We start from the raw sequence: 12,934 nt of genomic DNA, 5'->3' as shown, positions 1-12,934 counted from the left end.
ACATTGTTTTGGCAGAGAATAAGGAAGTCTTGTGTGTCTTGGAGTGAATTACATGCTACAATTGGGCCCATTTTTGCATAAGATTCAATGTTTATCAACCAATGTTTATTTATATAGCCCTAAATCACAAGTGTCTCAAAGGGCTGCACAAGCCACAACGACATCCTCGGTTCAGATCCCACATAAGGGCAAGGAAAAACTCACAACCCAGTGGGATGTCAATGAAAATGACTATGAGAAACCTTGGAGAGGACCGCAGATGTGGGTGAAGAACGTCGGACTTTGCGTGTTTTCTTCCGGACGCTGTAATACAATATATTACTTAAATTTGTCTTCACATTAACACATTTTTTTAAGGTGTGGCAGCTAATATGTTGCCGTGGAACACCGCCACAATCAAATACACCAAGGGGGAACCCTGGTTTAGCAGATAATAGTTGTAGCTTTTGTTTAGTTATTGTGAACTATTGTTTTGCTCAAAAATGTGTGTAATAAAATAATAGGGAACCAACTTAGATATGTTGATATTGATAAACTGTCAATAGTACTCATCATAAATAGGTTTAAACATCCATCCATTTTCTACCGCTTATTCCCTTCGGGGACGCGGGGGGAGCTGGAGCCTATTTTAGCTGCATTCGGGCGGAAGGCGGAGTACACCCTGGACAAGTCGCCACCTCATTGCAGGGCCAACACAGATAGACAGACAACATTCACACTCACATTCACACACTAGGGCCTATTTAGTGTTGCCAATCAACCTATCCTCAGGTGCATGTTTTTTGGAGGTGGGAGGAAGCCGGAGTACCCGGAGGGAACCCACGCAGTCACGGGGAGAACATGCAAACTCCACACAGAAAGACTCCAAGCTCAGGGATTGAACTCAGGACCTTCGTATTGTGAGGCAGACACACTAACCCCTCTTACACCGTGCTGCCCGAGGTTTAAACAATTACAGTTAATACATGGGATTGGTATTGGTATCGGCTGATCTCAGTCATGGGGATGATCGGAATCGATAAAACCCTGATTAGAGCATCCCTAATATTCACAGCCTTTGTCAGGAAGCTGAACATTTTGTTCAAATGTGCACAAAAAAAGGAGATTATTTTCCTTAGGCAAAATGGACCAAAAATGGTTTAACTGACTCTGAAAAGTCTGAAATTGTAAAAAAATGTTTTTAAATCTTTCAGCGGGATGCAGGCAGCATGCTTGATTGAAACGATAGTGTAGCTTGCATGAGATAGATAGATAGATAGTACTTTATTGATGAGGAAGCCCTCATCAACTTTTACTCTTCCCTTGCATTTCGATGTTGCTCCTAAAAGCACATTAGTATCTCCTCGCATGCAAACCTTTAGATAACGCTTAACTGCTGCTCACGTAAACAGTATCAGCTTCTCCAGCCTGACAGGCAGGGGCCATTTTAGGGTACAGTATGTGGATCTGGATTTTCTTTCTCCTTAATGTGGCCTCCAGTCTGGTTTTTATAGACCCACGACTACTACTTCACTGCACTGGTGAAAGATTCTCATTTAACCAGCACAACTTCTGAGTAGGCTTGAGCCGATAAGACATTTTGCTGGACGGTCAAATTATTGCCGTTAAACGATGGTCAGCATTATTTTGACACCTAATTAAGCACTAATGTACCGTATTTTTCGGACAATAGGGCGCACCGGATTAAAAGGTGCACTGCCGATGAGCGGGTCTATTCAGGTATTTTTTCATACAAAAGCCGCACCAAGGGGTCATATCAGGATTTTTTTCTAAATTTAAAACACTATCTTTTGGTCTACATGACATGTGATGGTGGTTTTTTGGTGAAAGTGTTGCATAAATTATAAAGTTAAAGTACCAATGATTATCACACACACACACACACACACACACACACACTAGGTGTGATGAGATTATCCTCTGCATTTGACCCATCACCCTCACCCCCCTGGGAGGTGAAGAGAGCAGTGAGCAGCAGCGGTGGCCACGCCCGGGAATCATTTTTGGTGATTTAACCCCCAATTCCAACGCTTGATGCTGAGTGCCAAGCAGGGAGGTAATAGGTCCCATTTTTATAGTCTTTGGTATGACTCGGCCGGGGTTTGGGGCGGACACTCTAACCATGTTTTACAGACCATTTTCAAGTAGCTTTCTGAGCGTCCCTTCAGGATGCAGTGTTTTGTAGGCGGTCTTACCTACGTGGCTCACCTTCGACAGCGTCTTCTCCCCGTCATCGTTGTTGTAGTGGTGTAGCGTGCAAGGACGGGAGTGGAAGAAGTGTCAAACGATGGAGCTAACTGTTTTAATGACATTCAGACTTTACTAAAATCAATAACGGAACACAATCTTCTCATCCGTGGCTCACTAGTGCAACATCAACGCCGGAAATGTGTCTCGTGAAAAATCGTCCGACCGGAACCCTCTTATAACTAAAGATCCGTAAGGTGAATTATGTTAACCCACTATTGTTTTAGCGCTTTGATAGCTAGTCTACTGACAGATATAAGTAAGAACTTTACGCTACTTTATATTAGAAATGGCAACAGCGGAAGATGAATGCCACATAGAGAAACAGAAGCTTATGACTACGGCGTCGGCACGGACTACAATTGCGGCCCTGCGCACATTTTCAGGACTTATGCAGGTCCCAAATACACATCAGCAGGTACCAGAAGGTAAGAAAAGTTGGTTTTGCATAATATTGCGAAATAATGTGTCTGCTAGTAGGTGACATTTTGCGGTCCTTATACACGCACCATAATAATACTCGCACGTTTAATGCGCTGACAATCCATCAAGCGGTGCGGCTTTATAGCTTGCCGAAGTCGTACTAAAAACATTTTGACAGATTTTTGAGCGCCGTGTGTAATGTTCTATATTGTCAATGGAACATTTAAAGTTTTGGTGTTGTTTACTGTCAGGTTCAAATACAGGACATCTGTTACACAAGACAAAAGGCAAGGAATCAAACAGAGACAGAATTCAATTTGGACTCAATTGAGGAAAGACATGGTCACTGTACTCTCTGCACAGTCCTGCACCACGCTCTGACGAAGAAGGTTTCCGTCTCCTCTTTTATTTAGAGATTTCAATGTTTACGCAACAACACATGTCTCAGCAGGAATGGGGAGTATGTAAATAGTCATTGTTGTCGGTCACATTGAAGACAAAAGAAGAAGATCCCTCAGGTTTGGGTTCGTCCTGGATTCAGCTTGGGCAGGTTTACAAGACAATGGATGACCCCTCCCGTCTCATTCCATCGTCCACAGCGGAATCTTCCAAGCGTTTGGCTTGGTGCAACAAAGACCGCTTCTTGTCTGTTCATTGAGAACTCAGAACGGAAAGTTTTTTGATAATTTAAATACAATTTTTCTGACATTTCCCTCCTGTTTATCAAACAACTTCCCCAGAATCTTCTTATCCCCAATAACTTCTTCTTGCGATTTTCAGTTAATGGTTCATTTCCCTAGGGCCAAGTTATGTTCACACTCAGGTCTGGAAACAGATCAGGAACACCATCCAGGTAGGTATCCCCATCATCAGATTCATCTTCCTTATCGTCCGCCAGGAGGTGCATCTGAACAGCTTTATCATCTGCTGGGCTAATCGCTGTGGTAATCAGACGGTTAAGCAGAGAACGCAGACAGGGAATACAACAACATCCACACAACGTCAGTATTGCTACAAACACGGCCATAGATACTAGAATTGATGATACCAAAGACTTGTATTTGCCGAAACCGTCCATCCACCCATCCCACATAGATGTATCTATGCCTGAGTGCTCTTTCATTTTACCGTTGAGGGTGCGAAGGCCTTCCAGTGCTTTGGTCAGGCTACCTTCTGCATCAGTGTTGTTTGGTATGAACGTGCAACACTGTTCACCAAATATTGCGCACACACCCCCTCTTTCCGCTAACAACATGTCTAGCGCCATACGGTTTTGAAAGGCCATAAGGGAGGTGGCGGCGTTGATCAGCGACTGCTTCAAGTCCGGCCTGTGTCCAATTTCCCAATCTCTGTACGTTGTAGTGGACATAGTTTATCCTGTCAACATTCTTGTTAATCGTACACCACCAGTAGACGGATGATTCAAATTCAGCTGCAACTTGATTTACCAATTTATAGTCGTCAGATACACCTCTTGGACACCCATCAATATAAGTTGGATCTACAACACTTTGCCAGTTTACATCATGTCTAATTATTTTCCAATGTTCAGATATCAAACTGTTCAGGCGTGTTAACACTTCTTGTACAAATATTGATACTTTTACTATGTGTATGCAGTTATCTGATGATACGTTTCCTAACTGTTGTACAGAGCCTTGCATGTTAATGCAGGTATAATTAGCTTTTTTCACATATTTATCAAATATTGGTTTCTGTTTTGTCTCTTTAGCTACAGGGTCAATTTTGTTTTGCTCATTACTTCAATTCAACTTTTTTTGACTCATATTGAGTAATTGTCTGGGCTTATACATACAACACAATCAGTTTTTGTAGCCTTTCCCACTTGCTCCGCCATAAGGAACAAATTAATTACCAAAACAGGAACCAATTATTATCAAACTTTGACACACCATCAAATGGTATGCTTACAACTTTGTCACAGTGGAATTTGTAGTGTGCTAGTTAACATGTCCCTTTGATAACACAAATACAATTCCAAATACTTTTTTCCATTATATGACCTTTCTACAATGTAAATACAATCCCAAATACTTTTTCCCATTACTGTTTTTCTGGCATGGGTTTTCTGGCATTTTTTTCACTAATGGGGTTACTCCGAATCCTCCCATTGCCCGTCTTCTAATACGACCTCCCCTGTGAGTGTATTTTACTTCTTGATTATGCCAGTGGTTTGGGTTTACTATGGGTGCAGTATCATTTTGTTTCCTGAGTTCTACATTTTCGTCAGATTCCCAAGTGAACCATATTAGGGGGGCAGGGCCGACCAGTACCAATATCGTTAACCCATATGTTTATGGACCGTCTGAGCCATTGGGGTGTCATTTCTGCTGATTCACTCCTCTACCAAGGTCAGTGGTTTGGCTCAACTCTAGTCATCGTGTGCGTCCACACTATTACCAGACTTTGCTTCCCTTTCCTTATTGGATGATTCAACAGAAATGACCTTTTTACAATGTACTAAGTGTACCCAGGTTGGTCTTTCCACTATCTTTCAAACGGTGTTAGTCCTGTTGTACTTGTAATGTTAATGTACATTTTTACTAAATATTTGCATAATGCTTTTGCTACTGTCAGCACATCTGCTTTTCCTTTAGGAAATATTTCTAACTACTTTGAAAATGCATCTACTATGACCAGACAATAATGTTTTCCTTCACTCTTATTTAGTTAATTGCATAGATGTTTTATACAATTTTTTTTATAAGAATTAAACTATAGGAAGTATAGTACTTCTGTATAAGGGCATTCATATCCCTCCTGTTGAGCCATGAGTTCAACCTTGGCTCAATATTGCTGCTCACTTATACCGATTTTTCTTTGTAAGATTGGTTTATTGTCTGGACATACATAGATGTCTTTTTTGTTCAACATCATCCTCATAATTTCTTTTTATTACTTTCATTGCTTGTCTCAATATATTGGTCAACTTGTTTTTGTAGTTCTTACAGCGTTTTTCAGCATTCTCTGTTCTTGATTTGATAAACGCCTTACAAAGTCTATTTTTCTTTTTACATGCATTTTTCAAACTGTTTATCATCCAAGGTGCATTATTTTGCCTTTGTTTAGATCTGCATGGAACCTCAGGACAATGCTTGTTATACATATTACTTTATGCATTTTTTAAGTAATGTTTTAAACTCACTTAACTGTCTATATGCTACTTAATCTATACTTTTAAACTCTGAATTTACATTCTTCCCATTGTTTATATTTTTATTTGCAATTATTATTCAATAATATTTAAAGCAATCAGTTGTCTATCGCTAGCTGATAGTTTTCCTGATTGCCATACCTCATTTATTTTATGTTATGTCCTTATCTTATCTTAGCTCAACACTCAGATGTATGGTGTTGCAAATGTCTAAAACATAATCTAACTTAAGAATGTTATACTACACTTCAAAGTTAAACCTACTTTAAATTTACATGTAATAAATTCACTTTCACACCTCCCCCACTGCGCCACGCACACACACACACACACACACACACAAGGTGGTGTGTGAGGGCGTGAGTGCACTTCTTAGGGCAAAGGTCAGCAACACTTGAGCTTCTCTCCTTTTTTTTTTTTCTGTTTTTTTTTTCTTCTTTCCTCAGCTAATAAACATGTAACCCACTTTATCATTTTATCATACTATACATCTCAACTCTTATTATAGTTATTAATCTAGGTTTTTATTTATTCCATTATTTAATTATACATATATATATTTGTATATATAAAAGCGCTCTTTATATATCCAAACATACATGTATATCTTCAGTCTACCTTTTCTTCATCTCTTATTTCAATACCCCCATTATCTCTCTTTCGCATTAGTTTATTTCATTTTGCATTAATTCTTATTATTGATTTTTCCCTATTTCTTCATCTATTTTTACTTTTATCTCATTTTAGCACTTTGAGATTTTTCTCCTATTTGCTTTTTCTTTTAACCTATTTTTATTTTTATTTGAACCTCCAGGGTTTTTACACAATTTGTACCTGGAAAGATACACACTTAAACACACACTAACAAACAAACAAACAAACACATTTGCAGCGATCTTACCACCAATGGCATACGCTGACAACATGACTAATTGGTGTCGTCTTTTAACAGTCATGCTGAGTTACTTTGATTTTTTTTTTTCCCAGGACAGTTTCTTGCAAAATGTCCTTCTCTGCTTCAACGCCAACATGCAGTAGGGTCTAACCGCTGACGTTGTGGTTGTTGTCTTCTATTTTGGTTTAAATAGATTGTAATAGACCATATTAGATCTGCGTTTCTTTGTGTCCCTCTTTCCATTTTGAGAATTTGGAGTAATCCGTCGCCCCATACAGAGCCGAAACTTATAAGGATTACTTTTGTTTTTGTTGTAAGATAGTGGTTTAATTTATTATTGTGGTACACGTCGCTTCTACTGGAGATGGTTCCCCAGTGGAGGTGTCTTGCCTAGAGCATCCACAATAACCCACTATTTACTTCTCACAACTTTCATATGGAGTGATAGCCTAATGGCGATTACTCCCACACACTCTCACATTCACACCTTTCAGTATATTGATCTACGGAAATTTCAATGTATATTACATGCGGACTCCGTCGCCCTCCAGGTTATTGTTTTTTCACGGACAAAATTCAGTTTTTTATTCTGAATAGACCATTTTAGGTCTGTTGGACTCCGACGTCCCCAGGATAATGGTTCACGGATATTTCAAATTATTGTGGGCTCCGACACCCCCTAGTATGTCTGTTTATGGATATTACGGATTCCAGTTTTCGCGGTTCCGTTAACCTGCAGTCTTTTGGCCTCTTCAGTTTTTATCTTAATTCAGTTTTTATTTAAAATTTTAATACTCACGGACGTTGGACTCCGACGTCCCTCTAATTTGGCCTTTTTACCTGTTATTTACAGGGTTTGTTTTACCTGTTAGAGCCTAGGATTTACAGGGTTTGTCTATGCGTCGTAACCCTCAGTCACACGCTTTCTCTCAGTCGTTTCTTTCTTCGTCAATTTAAAACGTACTCACTGCTCTCTGCCTTCCTTCCTTTTGTCCTCGGATTTTCCGTCAGTCTTTCAATTCCAGCCCGAAATGAAGAAAAAGCAGTTCCTCAATCAGGATTTGGTTGCCATGGTCCTCTGGTTTCACTCACTCATGCTGGAATCGTCAGACGTGTTGGAATCCGGCTCGAAGGACCAATTTGATGTCAGGTTCAAATACAGGACATCTGTTACACAAGACAAAAGGCAAGGAATCAAACAGAGACAGAATTCAATTTGGACTCAATTGAGGAAAGACATGGTCACTGTACTCTCTGCACAGTCCTGCACCACGCTCTGACGAAGAAGGTTTCCGTCTCCTCTTTTATTTAGAGATTTCAATGTTTACGCAACAACACATGTCTCAGCAGGAATGGGGAGTATGTAAATAGTCATTGTTGTCGGTCACATTGAAGACAAAAGAAGAAGATCCCTCAGGTTTGGGTTCGTCCTGGATTCAGCTTGGGCAGGTTTACAAGACAATGGATGACCCCTCCCGTCTCATTCCATCGTCCACAGCGGAATCTTCCAAGCGTTTGGCTTGGTGCAACAAAGACCGCTTCTTGTCTGTTCATTGAGAACTCAGAACGGAAAGTTTTTTGATAATTTAAATACAATTTTTCTGACATTTACTGCCATCATATTGCAGTCTACACGTATCTCTTATGTATGACTGCCATCTACTGGTCACGCTTATCATTACACCATGTACCAAATAAAATTGCTTCAAGCTCAGTAAACACAACCAGAATTATGCGCTTCCTCCCACCTCCAAAAACATGCACCTGGGGATAGGTTGATTGGCAACACTAAATTGGCCCTAGTGTGTGAATGTGAGTGTGAATGTTGTCTATCTGTGTTGGCCCTGTGATGAGGTGGTGACTTGTCCAGGGTGTACACCGCCTTCCGCCCGAATGCAGCTGAGATAGGCTCCAGCACCCCCCCGCGACCCCAAAAGGGAATAGCGGTAGAAAATGGATGGATTAGGTTATAAGGCGCACTGTCGATTTTTTGAGAAAATGAAATAATTTTAAGTGTGCCTTATAGTCCAAAAATGCGGTAATCATAATATATGATAATAATGATAAAAATGCAATCAACTTTTATTAATAATAAACTTGTTAGTATTTTTACCATTTAAAAAATTACTTTTAATTATCTTGAATAATTAAGATAAAATGGACTCTTTTTTACACAGTTAAAAAAATCGGTTGAGGTGGTTTGTTTTGTTGTTTATTTTGCTGCTGTCACTTTCCAACAAATTCGGCATACTGGATTGTTACCCCGTGTTGGCGGGCTCATCTTTCTTATTCGATTTGAAGACAAAATTCCCACAGTGGCACATTTGGCTTGGCAATCATCTCTTTTACTTTTAATTTTTGTTACTTGGCTGTACTGCTCACTAACGACTACCGGGACTGTGTCTGCACGTATGTGCAAGCAGTGCCACAACCGCCCACTGAGACAAAGATGTGTTCTTTGTAATATGTGCTTTTTCTGCACAGTCTTGTTTTTTGATTTGTTTGCATTTTATGAGTTCACTCTGCAATTGCATATTTATTTCTAATTGGTCCTTTTAACTTTCTTAAATTTTATTATTTGTGATTTATTTTTGTTAAGTTTCATTTAGGAGTTAAAGCCTTGTTTGATTACTGTTTTAAAAAAAATAGAACATTCAAATAAAATGTTTTACCTAACATAATGAATAATCGTGATTTCTATACTGATTAAAATAATGGGGATTTTAATTTTGGCCATAATCATGCAGCCACAATGTTGGAAGAAAAATACATTGGATTTATAATCATAGCTGTATCTACAGATGTTTTTTTTTTGTACAGTAGTCAATATTCAAGTATTATGAAATGGTAATACATTATCCATTTCAATGAAAGCCACTGACTTTATTGGGCATCTTTGACTGCGAGGAATGTGAATGCTTTGTTGTTTTTTATCTGCTGACTAACAAGTTGCACTGTTCACGCTCATCCATTCTTCCGCCTTGCTTTTGTCTTTCAAATTGCAAAGCCAGTCACATATTAAAGGTCAGCTGTCGATGGAATGTGCTGAACTTGCTTTACAATCTGATGATAAAAGGTGTGGCGCGGCAATGGCTCAGTTGTCCTATCTTGTATCACCCACAGTGGTGTACACATGGGGCAGTTAAAAAAGAAGCCACATGGCACTTTATAATAACGACACATGCTTCCCACCAATACTTGTTGAAGTGAATGAATGATGGGTTCAGTGTAAAGAGCTTTGGGTATGTAGAAAAGTTATATGTGATTCCAACCAAGGCAACTGTTTTTTAAAGACCATTTTAAACATAAACCCATTTCCACCTAACTTGTATTTATTTTCCTGGGTAAAATAATTCCTGGTAATGTCCGTTTCCCACCGTACTTCAATATTATGGAAAATGTATGTCAAACAGGCTGATATACTGGAGCGTATAATTACATACTATGTTTTGGTACCCTGAAGACTATATTCGGACCAATTTTTGTCTACAAAAGTGCAAATAAGTCAAGTAGACAGAAACATACAAAACCAGAAAAATACAAGTGTGATATGATAGCATGAATTTTTCACCTTTCCAGTCTTCTCCAATCCTTTTCGTGACTTTTTCTTTAGTAAAAATGACTAACAACAAATAATGCATCCTTTTTCTGGTGTTATTGGAGACTGTCCCTCGATGTCCTCGACGAACAGCTAGAGCTGCAGCGAGTCTACCGTCACACTTGCTTCATGCTGCTACGAGCCTTTTCTCCAAAGACGCCAGCATTCCCTTAATATTTGCACATTGCACATTTTGTAAATCGCTGTCTGCGAGTATATCTCGGATATATTAAAGTACATCCACATCGCAGTCATGCTGCCTCAACTCCAGACAATCCCGTGCGTATTGTGTACATTTTAGTCTTTTTTCCGCAGCAGAATTTTCAATGCATCACTAGTCAATAGTGCGCAAATAACAGGTGATATATGCAGTACAGGCCAAAAGTTGGGCCACACCTTCTCATTTCAATGCATTTTCTTTATTTATCATGACTATTTACATTGTAGATTGTCACTGAAGGCATCAAAACTATGATAAATGATAAATGGGTTGTACTTGTATAGCGCTTTTCTACCTTCAAGGTACTCAAAGCGCTTTGACACTACTTCCACATTTACCCATTCACACACACACTGATGGAGGGAGCTGCCATGCAAGGCGCTAACCAGCACCCATCAGGAGCAAGGGTGAAGTGTCTTGCTCAGGACACAACGGACATGACGAGGTTGGTACTAGGTGGGGATTGAACCAAGGACCCTTGGGTCGCGCACGGCCATTCTTCCACTGCGCCACGCGGTCCCCATGTGAAGTGAAAACCATTTCAGGTGACTACCTCTTGAAGCTCATCGAGAGAATGCCCAGAGTGTGCAAAACAGTAATCAGAGCAAAGGGTGGCTATTTTTAAGAAACTAGAATATAAAACATGTTTTCAGTTATTTCACCTTTTTTTGTTAAGTACATAACTCCACTTGTGTTCATTCATAGTTTTGATGCCTTCAGTGACAATCTACACTAGTCATGAAAATAAAGAAAACACATTGAATGAGAAGGTGTGTCTAAACTTTTGGCCTGTACTGTACATCCACTTAACAACCTGCTGGTGTTATTGTTCATGTTTGTGAGTTATTTATGTTCATTGTTTACATGGTTGTGAACACACCGTGCCTGAAAAAGAATTGGCGGATAATGACTAAGTGTTGTGTGTCCTGACAGCACACAAGCGCGTAGACAGAGGTGTGCACGGGAAGGAATACGTGTTAGAATTGGGCCTGTTGTTAGCATAAGATTGGCAATATAAGTTAAAACGAGTTTCATACTTTGTGTGGCTTCTTCTGGAGGCTCCAATGCATTATATTATTTAATTAGTTTTCATGTAGAAACAACCCCCCACCTTTTTAAGTAAGGTGTGGCGGGTCGCCAGTCAATTACAATAAGGGGAAACCCTGTCTTGTATGTATATGTTTGTATATTGCATTAAATATAATCTTACATACAAGTTAATTTACACAAACTCATGTATTAAGTCACCTCTACAGGTGGAGAGAGAGGTTTTATTTTATTTTTTTAATTTAATTTTATTCATTTATTTCAGGCAATGACATAAAAAAAGTACAAAGTTGACAACACATAATAATATAGATTAATTTAGTGCAAAAGGTAATGTACAGTATTTTGAAGAGCAATAAGTGTATAGTCGCTGCTGTAGTTTGACAACACCTCTAAATGTGTATTATATGTAGTAAAACGTAACACTCGACATGTACTCACACTAGTATGGTTTATAGAGTTAATTGTATTTCTATTTTTGGGGGCTTTTGTGTCTGCCCCAAAGATTGTTTATAACAGTATATGTAGGTCAACAATAGAATGCCTCCCAATATGTACCAGTCAAGCAAATGTAAGAATATTTACTTTATTTAGGTTATTTTTCATTCCATACTTTTACCTAGTAAAACAACAACAATTGCAACAAGTAGATGACTCTTCGATTTAACAGAATCCGGAAGAAAATCCCATGGATGGATAGATAGACACTGTCGATACACAATGACTTTGTTTCCATTTGAGAAATTATTACATGTGCAGCAGACAATTTTGTCATCCTCATAGATTAAGATTTTTTAATCTGTGTACAATAACATGTTTTGTTTACTAATATGTATGGTATTGTTTTTAGAAGAAAATGGAGACCGCAGGAGTTAAAGTTCTGGAGACTGCCGAAGACATCCAGGAGCGCCGGCAGCAGGTCCTGGACCGCTACAGGCGCTTCAAGGACCTGTCCATTATGCGGCGTCAGAAGCTGGAAGACTCTTACCGCTTCCAGTTCTTCCGCCGCGATGCAGATGAGCTGGAGAAGTGGATCCAGGAGAAGTTGCAAATTGCCTCTGATGAGAACTACAAGGACCCGTCGAACCTGCAGGTATTTCTGGCCTATTATTTATTGTTAGTTATGCTCAGCACAATGTAAAGGTATTCAGACGACTTACATTTGTGTAACCTTTGGCGAGGCATGTTTTAAAGCAGCAGCACTTCCGTATTTAAAGCGTAATTTTTATTGATAGTTCTGAAGCCCAAGTACTTCCATATTGCGCTTCACACACCCTCTTTAAAATACAGTACAATTGTTGTTTTTTGCCATTTCTTCCTTTCAACACT

General features: G+C 39.2%; 1 protein-coding gene across 5 annotated transcripts in view; it reads left to right on the top strand.

Annotated features, from left to right (window-relative positions):
• Nucleotides 1-12,934, top strand: part of sptan1 (spectrin alpha, non-erythrocytic 1) — an 87,234-nt gene that overhangs the window by 9,043 nt on the left and 65,257 nt on the right. For all 5 annotated transcript variants that reach the window (XM_061980699.2, XM_061980698.2, XM_061980696.2 and 2 more), the window contains exon 2: nt 12,456-12,698. In XM_061980699.2, the coding sequence (XP_061836683.1) occupies nt 12,462-12,698 (237 nt within the window). In that variant the 5' untranslated portion in view covers nt 12,456-12,461. The remainder of the gene's footprint in view (nt 1-12,455; nt 12,699-12,934) is intronic.

Source organism: Nerophis lumbriciformis, linkage group LG20 (genome assembly GCF_033978685.3).
Source record: "Nerophis lumbriciformis linkage group LG20, RoL_Nlum_v2.1, whole genome shotgun sequence".
NCBI classification, from domain to species: domain Eukaryota; kingdom Metazoa; phylum Chordata; class Actinopteri; order Syngnathiformes; family Syngnathidae; genus Nerophis; species Nerophis lumbriciformis.
This window is presented reverse-complemented; position numbering and strand designations above follow the sequence as displayed.